Genomic DNA, 12,245 nt, shown 5'->3' on the forward strand with positions numbered 1-12,245 from the left:
ATTTTTGTTGTTTTTGTTTTGTTTTTTTTAACTTTTTTTCTCGTTAATTTAAATGTTACTTTTTCAAATTTTTGGATCATTTCTTGTTAAGTTGCTCATTTCCTTCCTTCCACGTTTTTGAAAGAAAGCAAGTCGATTTGAGGTTTAACTGCTGCATCAATCTTCAAAATCGGAAATCAATACGCATTAAAAGACTAATCAAACTTCTAAGCACATTTTAAATTTAATCTATTTTTTCTCCAGAACACAGTTTCAAAGAACAATGTGATTTTTCACTCATGGTTAATGATTATAAGTGACTGGAATTAGATAATCAATGCAAAATCATTCAAACATTCAATGAGTTCTTGTTAACGGCAGCAACAGAAAAGACTGTAGGTTAATTTCTCAATTTTTTTCACTCTGATATCTTCACAACTTGCTTGCCGATGTTCCCGCCTTTCATCATGGAGCAAAATGCATCTGCAAGAAAATGAGAAGAATGATTCAACCTCTGCAAAGCTAAGAAATAAAAGAGTCATATCGTGGAGGAAAAATGCAAAAGTTTAAACGCACGTACCTCCCATATTTTCAATACCATTCGCGACAGTTTCCAGCGCCTGCAGGGAGAAAGTAGAAACACAATTAAGTGATGCAAAAAGACGGAGAAGAGACATCCTGCAAAACACAGTCAACTGCACATCGTCATCATTTCCTCCTCACCTTAATGTCACCTGATTTAACCCCCTGGCTGAGTTCATAAAGGGTCTCTTCTACTCTGTCCATGTAATTAAGCGAAAAGAATTGCTCCCGGGTGATGTTCTTCTTTTTCAGGGTTTCCTGCGTCTCCTCGCTCAGGGGCGGAGGATTCGGCACGTCCTTGTTGTACTGTGAGATCTGCCCACAAACGATCACATAACTGTCCTTGTTCATCTGGAAGAGAGAAGGAGGTCAAAGTGTGAGTTAAGACACAAAACACTCACTGTTATAGATGTAAATCTGCACATTTTCAGAACAATTAGGGAACAAAAAAACTACTAACAACTTAAAATTCACATATTTTCCAGCCTGATGAACCAAAAGACACAACTCAAACAGTACCTGTGCGATTACAGCATCACTGATTTCACCTCCCACGTTGTCAAAGTAAACATCGATCCCATCAGGGCAGCTCTCCTTCAGCTTTGCAATGGCGTCCTCGTGGTTGTAGTTGACGGCTGCAGAAAAGCCCAGGTCATCCACTAAAGCTTTGCACTTCTCATCAGAGCCGCAAATCCCAACGACCTTCACACAGCCCTCCAGCCTGCCGATCTGGAAACACAGAAACAGAGCGACATGACACAATCAGGCTTCTTTCTCTTTGTAATCTGAACTCTGTTTACGAGTCTGTGGTTGGTTAGATTAGATCTGCCGCCCTGAGTGCGGTTTGTGAAATAAAAGTTATAGTTCCCATCAACCATCCTGCCTTTATCTTTCTTGCATTCACACCCACATGAAATTACAAAAATTCAAACTCAATTCAAGAAAACTCAATTCACGAGAGAGTAATCATGTAGAAACCCTACAACTTTAACCCTTTGAAACTTGAGCAAACTGGCCTGATTTCTTTCAAAAAGCTTGTCTTACTCCTATAAAGAGGTGGCGGTGCGCCCTGAAGCTCATTGTCTCATAATCTGCCCATGTGGCATAAACTTCTTCTTTTAAATAAGTCTATACATACTTTTTTTAAAGAAAATCCTGCATAGTATCAGTTTAAGAATACTGTTTTCATATATTTTGTCAGTATCTTATACAGCTACGGCTGTTTGTGAGACATCAAAGCTTTAGTTACCTGTCCAGCCATGGAGCCGCAGGCCCCGGCCGCGGCGCTCACCACCATCGTCTGATTGGCTCCTTTGGTCACGTGACCCTTCTCCCTGATGCCCAACAGTGCAGTGAGGCCTGTGAGACCAACTGCACCCAGATAGTAGGACAAGTGTCCATCAACCAACTCTGGCTCCACCTGAAACAGACAGAAGGGAAAATCACATTTGGTGTTGATAAAAGCATTTGCAGCAGTCAGAAAATGTTTTCTGCATGCTTTTTAAACCATAAAACTTCAAATAAAAGCCTTATTCCTTTTATAAGGTGGGTGATTTTGACAGATAAAGGCCTGTCTCAGTTAGAGGCAGGTCATAAAACTGAGTCGTTGGCAACCCACTGGAGTTAAACTTATCACGCATAAAGTTTATGTGTATATTTAAATTTTTGCCAATGTGAGCATGCTTCAGGTACTTTTCACAGATTTCTTGCTGACCTCTGGGTCGTTTCTTCTTTTGTTGCTCATTACTTTCTTCCTATGTTTTTGAATGAAATAAAGCCGATTTTCCCAGGTTTCAAAAGGTCAAATAAATGAATTTTATTCTTTTTCCTTCCCATTTCCATTCAAGTTTTGCATGAAAGGAATCATAAAGCCTGTCCCATGTGGACACCTGTCCCAAATATAAGCCTGTTGAGTTCTGTGACTTAAGTAAATAACAGCTCGGGCTGTTAATTAAAGTTTTATGGTATGGATTATGTTGATACAGTAATTTGACTCACCTTCTGCAAGTCTCCTTCTTTCATAACAGCATGGGTCTGCCACGGCCAGACGAATGAAGTGACAAAATCTCCCTTACTGCAAGAGCTGCAGCGGCTGGACTCGATCACACCGAGACCGCCACCGTCCACACGCTCAGACAGCTGCCAGGGTGTCTCATACTCCACACCGGTGTCTTCATTCATTCTGCACCGCTGAGAAACAAAAACAGAGAGTTTAGTGATCCAGAAAGGAGGCTTTGCGTGTGGTTTTATGCTTGACTTTAATTCACATATGAACTAGCTGTGACATAACAGTAACATGAAGAATCTGGTTTCTTTACTGAAATTATTTTGTTTTGTTAAATCTATTTATAGCAGAAAGTCTGAAATCTTAATATGCATGAGCAGATATTATAACTTAAAATGCATTTCCATTCTGGCTGTGTCAGTACCATGTAAGGGTCGACTGAGAGCCAAAGCGTCCGAACAAGCACCTCCCCATCGCTCAGGTCAGTGGCCAGAGTTGACTCCTCCACACGGAAATTTTCAGGGACTGGCTCCCCATTTTTACCTTTATGTTTATTAAGAAACAGAAATACTTTAGTAATTAATGTGATTCATACAGTTGCTGCCAAGCATAGAGAATAATAGAATTGAAAAAAAAAAAGTTTTTGAAGTAAAAATAAATACACAAATAAATTATAATAACAATAAAATAAAACAAAAAATGTGCATTAGTAAAAATAAAAAAATAAAAATGTGTATCAGTAAAAATATAAAATAAAAATGTGTACTATGCTTAAATTTCACGCCATATGTTAAAATTTAAAGCTGTAAAATACGTATAATATGCTAAAATGTAAACGTGTATAATTACAGAATTACGAAATATGTGCCTTATGCTACATTACAATAGAAAAACTATAATGTTATGGTTTAGATTTAAAAAAAAAAAAAAGCGCATTATGCTACAGTGTACAACACAATATACACATAGTAGATTGAGAATATATAACACAGAATAAGAGTGTATATACAGAATAATTTAGGATACTTAAGAATATTGCTCAGTTGAATAATTGCACACAGTATTGCAGCAATTATTGCAGTAAAATTATTGCACAGTTAGACAGTGTTACAAATAATTATTGTCACTGAAATCCTTATTTCACAGTAGAAGAGAATAAACAGAGAACGTAGATGTGGAATAATAAGTGGAATAAATAAGTAATTTAAGTAAACCACACCAGAAAAAAAAAGTCAACATCTGTTATACAAAGTTTCCTACCTGGGCGGGAGTTGAGGACGACTCTCTTCACCTGCATCCTTGAAAAAATGACGTTAGCCTGGAGATCTTGGCAGAGTTACAGCTGAATTAATACCTGATACCAGAGTTCACACCTGACACCTGAGTTCACACCTGACACCAGAGTTCACACCTGACACCAGAGTTCACACCTGACACCTGAGCTCACACCTGACACCTGGCAACCAGAGTCGGGCTTTTATACGCGTGCAACCTGAGAAAATGGCAAACAAAATACAAAACCTGCTCTAAATCAAATATGTGTTTGTAACGGAAAGGTTTCGTGTGTTGTTTGTTGGCTAACAGAAAGTCAACGGCTGAAAAAATGTAACAAATAGTTTATTTACTGTAAACATGGGGCCGTTGATCACTCTGTTGTGTTATGTAAACGCATTGAATTTTAAGATAATACATTTTTACTTTGAGAAAGTTTATCATGTTGCTTTAATAAGTGAGCCTAATTCATTTGAGATACTAAGTCATTATTCTGAATTATTTTGAGAAAGCTTGTTCTTATTTTGAGATTCAAAGGGACTGTTCATTATTTATGTGGAGGAAGGGGGTGGTGCAAAATAGGGGAGGCATGTTCAATGATTTTTTTAAGCTCTGAAATTGGATTTATGGGTTTTTTCAACTTTTCAACTGGTTCAACTTTCTAAGAGACTTACATTTGGTGTAAAAAAAGGAAAACAAACAAACAGACAAACAAACAAACAAAAACAAATAAACAACCAACTATGTTTAAGGCCTATTTATGGTAGAGGGAGGGTCACACATTTCCCACAGTCACTCAACGAGGCTCGAGTAAATATAATAAATATTTAATATGTTATTATTAAGAGAGTATGTCATTATTTTTGAGATCACCTACCTAGCTATTATTTTGAGGTACCAATTCATTATTTCGACAGTACTCATCATTTTTGAGATACTTTGTCTTTTTTTTTTCTTTCTTTTTTTTGAGGTAGACCTACTGAGATACTTTTTGATTTGTTGCAGGTGCCTCAGGGGTTAACAGCCCAACGGTATCTCTGAAAAGACCACCTATCAGCCAAGATAGTTATCCCCCACTACACCGGAACAATGGGGAAATAATGTCTTATATCGTATAAATACCTCAGGATAAAAGATGCAAAATGCAGGATGCAAACTGTCATTATAAATAAATGTAAACATAAACAAAAACGAGGGAATTAAAGAAACAGAATGAAGATATAAAAAGGAAATAAAATAAAGAAGTACCCCTTGTATGGACAGTTTGTGTGTATATCATAATAAAGAAACAACTCGTAAAATTGGATAAAAGATGCAAAATGCAAAACAAATGTGTCTATATTATAATTATGAAACATCTATTTAAATAAATAAATGCCCGATTTCTAGATAATATAATAAGCTGGTACATTCATTTGGCAGATGTAATATTACGCATGTGCAAAGTGTAACGGCTGCCTGCCGAAAAGGGATATAAATAAATAAATAAAACATTTACAGATATATCGATAGTAGGTGTCACAAAGGGCTGTCAGTAGCTAATTGTGCGATCGCATATGTTTTAAATAGTTACAGAATCATATATGAGATGCTAAGTGACAAACTTTAAGAGCTAAATAAGATCGGTTTAGCTGCCAAACGGAATTCAAGCGAAGACGGAAGTTATCAGCAGGGAGTTCTCTCGCTTTACGCTGAAGGACACTTTCCCATATTGACTTTCTGCTAACGTTAGCTTACAAACATCTCAAAGAACCTGTCCGGTATAAACACATATTTGATCTAGAACCGGGCTTGTAGTTTGTTTGCCATTTTCTTGTGTTACACACACTTTTTTAACACTGTGACTTTAGCCTGACGGTCGTTGCCAGGTCTGTTTTTTAATTCAAGTACCTCTTAGCGTAGATTTCAAGGCTAACTTCACTTTTCGAGGATGCAGGTGCAGAGAGTCGTCCTCAACTCACGACCAGGTTGGAAACTTTTCATAACAGAAAACTTATTTTCGTGTGTCCTAGGCTGCAACAGTATTGTCACCGCGTGGCTAACGTTATTTATACGCAGGCAATAACGGGGTGCCAGTTCCTGAAAATTTCCGTCTGGAGGAGACAAGTTTGACATCTGACCTGCAGGATGGGGAGGTTCTTGTTAGGACACTTTGGCTCTCAGTCGATCCATACATGGTATTGATATAGTCAGAATGGACATACAGTTTAACTTAAAGTGTCTGCTCATGCGTATTATTTTTCAGACTGTCCAGGATAAATGTTATAAAAAGTAGCCCATATGTTAACTATAAGATTCAAGCATAAAGCCACATGCAAAGCCTCCCTATCTCATCACTCCCTCTTTCTGTTTTCTTTGTTTGTTTCTCAGCGGTGCAGAATGAATGAAGACACTGGTGTTGATTATGCAGCCCCCTGGCAGCTGTCTGAGTGTGTGGACGGTGGAGGTGTTGGTGTGGTCGAGTCGAGCCGCTGCAGCTCTTTCAGTGAGGGAAACGTTGTCACTTCCTTTAACTGGCCCTGGCAGACCCATGCTGTTATGAAAGGAATTGCCTTACAGAAGGTTGTCATATTACTGTGTGTCAACATATGATATAGTCCATAGTTCATATTTCCTCTTGCAAAAAGGACGCTGCCTGCATGCATACACGAAAGCAGTGATACTCAAATTACGGCCCAAGGGTCAAATTTGGCCCTCAAGAGGGTGACAGGTGGCCCCTCAACAATTTTCTGTTTCACAATATAAATAAAGTGATTCACATTGGGAATTGTTTTTGAGCTTTTATGATACATAAGGTTCCATCGTGCATAAAACAGCAGCAAATTACAGCTTGCTTATAAAAAAGTACCAGTGGAGGCAGAGGTCCTCGCTGAACCCCTAATGTCCTAAAATCCTTTAAATGTCCTAAAATCTGTGGAATGTCCTAAAATTTGAGAAATATACTACAATCTCAGAACCATCCTAAAATCAGAGAAACGTCACTGAATCAGAAAAATGTCCTAAAATTTGAGGAACGTTCAAAAATCCAAGATAAGTCCTAAAATCAGACAAACGTCCTAAAGTCATGTGCATGTGAAGAGCAGGCCTGCTTCAAACCAGCTCACACCAAATGTGATTTTCTCTTCTGTCTGTTTCAGGTGGATCCAGGGTTGGTTGATGGACACGTGTCCTACTATTTGGGTGCAGTTGGTCTAACAGGCCTCACTGCACTGTTGGGCATCAGGGAGAAGGGTCACGTGACCAAAGGAGCCAATCAGACCATGGTGGTGAGCGGCGCAGCCGGAGCCTGTGGCTCCATGGCTGGACAGGTAGCTACAGCAAATTGCAGATCTGAGTCCAATCAGGCTTTGTTTTTTCACACACAACTGTTGCAAAATGCAAAAACAGCGCTCTTATACTATGCAGAATTTTCTTTAAAAAAAAAAAAACCAAAACAATCAACTTGTACATAAGTAATCCCTCTCGAGCATCACTTGTGACCCATGAGAAGTATATGACACATACTATGCGGCGTATGAGACAGTGGGCCCCTGGGCACAGATATGCAAAAGGCCCGACCACCACACAATTGCAACATGCACAGACTTTGTGGTTGTTTTGCTTCTTTTTTGTTGTTATTTTGCATCTCTTTGTAGTTGTTAGGTATCTGTGTCATGCATGTGTACAAAAAGTACCAGATACCTTCCATAGTATTCCTTCAAAGTTGTACATGCTCATATACTGACTTTCCTTGGATTGAGTTAAAAGACTTTTTGGATACTTTTTACGTGTAATAAAAAGGATTTAAGCACAATGGTTGGTGGGCACTATCTTTCAAAACCAACACTAGCAGATCTAATCTAACCAGCCACAGGCTCTAACATAAACAGAGTTCAGATTACAAAGAGAAAGAAGCCTGAGTGTATCATGTTGCTCTGTTTCTGTGTTTCCAGATCGGCAGGCTGCAGGGCTGTGTGAGGGTTGTTGGGATTTGCGGCTCTGATGAGAAGTGCAGAGCTTTAGTGGATGACCTGGGCTTTTCTGCAGCCGTCAACTACCGCCAAGAAGACGTTTCTTCAAAGCTGAAGGAGAGCTGCCCTGATGGGATCGATGTTTACTTTGACAACGTGGGAGGTGAAATCAGTGATGCTGTAATCGCACAGGTACTGTTTGAGTTGTGTCTTTTGGTTCATCAGGGTGAAAAATATGTGAATTTTAAGTTGTTAGTAGTTTTTCTGTTCCCTAATTGTTCTGAAAATGTGCAGATTTAGAGCTGGTGTTCATCTATAACAGTGAGTGTTTTGTGTCTTAACTTACACTTTGACCTCCTTCTCTCCTCCAGATGAACAAGGACAGTAATGTGATCCTGTGTGGCCAGATGTCACAGTACAACAAGGACGTGCCGTATCCTCCGCCCCTGAGCGAGGAGACGCAGGAAACCCTGAAAAAGAAGAACATCACCCGGGAGCGATTCACAGTGCTTAACTACATGGACAAAGTCGACACCACTCTCTATGAACTCAGCCAGGGGGTTAAATCAGGTCAAATTAAGGTGAGGAGGAAATGGTGATGATGTGTGGTTGACTGTGTTTGTTTGCAGAACGCCTCTTTTCCGTCTGTCTCTTTGCATCATTTATTTGTGATTTGCTTTCACTGCAGGTGTTGGAAACAATAGTGAATGGAATTGAAAATATGGGCGGTATGTGCGTTTAAACTTTTGCATTTTTCCTCCACGATATGACTCTTTTATTTCTTAGCTTTGCAGAGGTTGAATCATTCTTCTCATTTTCTTGCAGATGCATTTTGCTCCATGATGAAAGGCGGGAACATCGGCAAGCAAGTTGTGAAGATATCAGAGTGAAGAGAATCACTGAAGCTGCTCTCACTGCACAGATGCCTTTGGAAATTAACCTACAGTCTTTTCTGTCAGTGCCATTAACACAGACTTAATGAACTCTAGGAAAATAATGCATTGATTAACTGAATTATAAACCATGAGTGAAAATCCCACAATGAGCATCATGCAGCAATGTTCTCTTACATTTCTCTCCAGATGCACCAAACGTTCTTAACCATCCAAATCTGCTCTCACCCAGGTGTACTCAATGAATAATCCCACTTAATCACCAGTCATCTATTAGCACAGGTAACGCTCCCTAAACACTGTATAACAGCAGGTGTCGTGTGCAAAGACTCTGGCACATGCCCGAGAACTGGAAAAAATGCCACAAAAAAAGGCTGTAAGAAGAAGTTCTGCAGGAGTGAAGTCATGTAGTTTACTGCAAATTTGAACAACGTGATTTTTGAGTGTCAGTACTGGTGTTGCAGGAAAATCAAAAAACAAGTGTTGGCAAAACATTTGTGATGCTGTAAATGCCAATTGACCACCACACTGTGAAAATACTGTAAATAATACTTGTTACTATTTGCATTGAAAATGTCACTTAAATAAAAGTATGTAAGCACAATCGAGGAAAACTTAAAAGTATTTAATGCAGAAAATTTAAATCAATTTAATAAATCAAAAATCATTAAAATTATGTCCTATTTTAGAAACTGCGAAGCTATAATCTTGATTGGTATCAATGGATTGATAGTGTTTCTTTTGTCCACAAATTTAATAATCCAGTCATAATAACTATGTTGAAACATAATCTAGATTTTATTTGGTGTTTTTTAATGTTCCTCAGATAAAGAGGCTGTTTCATTGCGTTTGACCAACATTTTGTGGATGTAAGAAGTTTTTTTTTCTCTTATCTTGGTAAGAGTGCTCTCAACCTCTCGTAAATTTTCTCTTACCAAAGAGAAGAGCGAAAATAAGAAAACACTGGTACCATACAGAAGCGCAAATGCATTCACTTCAGAAAAAATGTAACTGTTTTTTTTAATTAACAAGATAATTATCTCAGCATTCTGAGAAAAGTTTAATGTAAAAAAAATCTATTTTTCTCCATTAACAAAATTAATGTATAGAATTCTGCGAATAGTTTCAATGGGAAATAAAAATTTGCCATTTTCCTCAAAGAACTGGATTATAGTCTTGTCAATTCAGGAATTTGAGCTTTTTTTTCATTTATTTTTTAAAAATTCTGAGATAATAATTGTTATATTAAAAAATAAGAGCAGGATTTTTGTCCGAAAAAGTTTTGTCAGAACTAATTCAGAAAAATTTGTCGATTTTTTTTCCCCATGAAATTCTGAGACAATAATCTTGTTAATTTCCAAAAAATTAGCAGATTTGTTTTTCATTAATTTCAAAATTCTGAGATAATCTTGTTAACTGAAGGATAGAAGTTTTTTTCCCCATAAAAATAAAAAAATATTTTCTCATAATTCTGAGATACTCTTGTAAACAAAAAAAATTTTTTTCCATGAAAGCTGTTCTCATATTCCTAAAATAATTCAGAAAAATAAGAGCTAATTTTTGTTTTTCCGCGAAAACTTTTTTCACGTTTCTGATAATTTTCTTCACTCACTTTTTTTATGGCATCTTTTCTCAGACCTCTAAGATAAAACATTTTTAAATTCACAAAAACGGCAATTTGTCCTTGTTGAATCCCTTCCTTTTTTAACATCATGTGACATTGATGCAAACACAAAAAAAAATATGATTTACTGTAATGAACATTTTATTCCACAGCACTATAAACCATTAATAAAATAAAATTGTGGTTGGCTCTAATTTCAGTTGTCACGAGAAAAATATGTGGCAGGTGTAAAATCATCTTTTCATTCACATACTTCAGTGTTTAACGTAGGAGGGGATGCAGAATAAGTCAATAAGTGAACACCAGTACATCACTTACAGTATGTTCCCTCTCAGAGACATAGTGGAGTCCACGTCTGTTTTTCTTGTCAACAGTCGAATCAGCGAACAATACAGAACAATCACAACCAGATTCATAGTAAAACATAATCAGTGAGCATTTATAAACCTCCAAAACAGTCTCATCAAGATATGGTTTTGGTGCTTTTTTTTCCTGCAAAAACAAAATAATAAAATAAAACAATTCCATGCATATTTTGGAGGGTGGAAGTGAAATGCAACACAATACTGCCTCCATGTGGACAGATTACAGTTTATGAGAGGTACTGAGCGTCATTAGAGAATAACTCTCCAATAACAAAAGTCTATAAATTTTTAATACCAGTGGAATTATACATGTGGTAGTGCTCCCGTACAAAAAGACTTGTCTACGCAGAGAGGAGAGAAACAAAGTTATTAAACCATTGCCAGCAAGAGTGCACACAATTTAATTTTCTCAGTGTCTAGCAGCTGTTCTAATATTAAATTGTCTTATCGCAGCACTGAGAATTTATTCTGCACTCATGCTGAGTATGGTTTCAGAAAAGGATGTAACTCTGATAGCACATTGCTTCTATTAAAAGACTTGATAAATGTGGTCTTCACCGTATTTGCCTTTTTCTTTTAGATCAGTTTGTTCTTGTTGAATCCAGGCGACCTCTGTTACTGACTAGAAATGATTACATTAGAGTGCAACAGACAGAGTTTATATGGAAGTCCATTTATGCCAAAGAAAGATCCTGTAAGTCATTATATTGAGAAATGTCTGAAAAAAAAAAACACCCAAAAACTACTTTATATTTTTCTTTAAAAATGAATTAGCGTCTCAAAGATAATGACTTACCTATCTTGAAATGATTTAGTATGAATGTTAAGCTTTTCAAAAAATGAGTTAGCATCTTAACTTAGTTTCTCAAAAGGAGTTAATATCAAACAACACTGAAAAAACATTCTCAAAATGACTCACTTACTATTCTCAAAATAATCACTTCGTAATGTTTTTCATTATTAAGTCAATATTTTGAGAATGTTTCTCATTAATGTCATCATTTTGAGACATATAGTCATTAATTTGAGTTACTTTGTCCTCTTGAGATATTAAGTCATTTTTTAGAGAACTTTATTTATAGATTATTGATTATTATTATTTTAAGATACTAACTCATTTTTGTTTTTTTTAATAAATCAGTATATTGAGATACTAAGCCATTCATTTGAGTAAAATTGTCATTATTATTGTCATTATTATTATAGGTGTTGCCATACCTTGCCATTATTTTGAGAAAGCTTTACATTTTATGACACTAAGTCATTAATGTAAGAAAGCTTCTCAATATTTAAAGAAACTAAGTCATGATGATTTGAGTTTCTCATTTTTTGAGAAAGTTTCTCATTATTTGAAAGTTTCTCATGTTGCAGTACTATCATGTTTTGAGATACTAACTACTTCGATAAGTTAATCACTAATTCATTTTTTTGAAAAAAATTCTATTACTTTGAGAAGGCTTCGTTGAGATACTAACTCATAAGTCATTTCAAGAAAGCCTCATTTTTTCATTACTAAGTCATTTTGAAACACTTGGTCATTATTTTGAGAAAGCTTCAGATTAGTTTTAAATAAAA

General features: G+C 36.6%; 2 protein-coding genes across 3 annotated transcripts; one reads left to right on the top strand and one right to left on the bottom strand.

The window, feature by feature from the left end:
* Window positions 1-305: 305 nt before the first annotated feature.
* LOC121953938 (prostaglandin reductase 2-like) lies at window positions 306-8,165 on the bottom strand. 2 transcript variants are annotated; one of them, XM_042501222.1, is made up of 8 exons: window positions 8,135-8,165; window positions 2,991-3,109; window positions 2,560-2,751; window positions 1,811-1,981; window positions 1,081-1,290; window positions 703-912; window positions 560-599; window positions 306-462 (listed from the first exon to the last, which is right to left on the bottom strand). In XM_042501222.1, the coding sequence occupies exons 2-8, from the start codon at window positions 2,991-2,993 to the stop codon at window positions 398-400; spliced, it is 891 nt and encodes a 296-aa protein (XP_042357156.1). In that variant the 5' UTR covers window positions 2,994-3,109; window positions 8,135-8,165; the 3' UTR covers window positions 306-397. The 2 variants fall into 2 exon arrangements, with proteins under 2 accessions (XP_042357156.1, XP_042357155.1); XM_042501221.1 differs by lacking the exon at window positions 8,135-8,165 and adding an exon at window positions 3,827-4,004.
* LOC121953937 (prostaglandin reductase 2-like) lies at window positions 5,205-9,919 on the top strand. Its single transcript, XM_042501220.1, has 8 exons — window positions 5,205-5,805; window positions 5,897-6,015; window positions 6,209-6,400; window positions 6,976-7,146; window positions 7,771-7,980; window positions 8,160-8,369; window positions 8,477-8,516; window positions 8,614-9,919. The coding sequence occupies exons 1-8, from the start codon at window positions 5,769-5,771 to the stop codon at window positions 8,676-8,678; spliced, it is 1,044 nt and encodes a 347-aa protein (XP_042357154.1). The 5' UTR covers window positions 5,205-5,768; the 3' UTR covers window positions 8,679-9,919.
* Window positions 9,920-12,245: the final 2,326 nt, after the last annotated feature.

This window comes from Plectropomus leopardus, chromosome 14, assembly GCF_008729295.1.
Source record: "Plectropomus leopardus isolate mb chromosome 14, YSFRI_Pleo_2.0, whole genome shotgun sequence".
NCBI classification, from domain to species: domain Eukaryota; kingdom Metazoa; phylum Chordata; class Actinopteri; order Perciformes; family Serranidae; genus Plectropomus; species Plectropomus leopardus.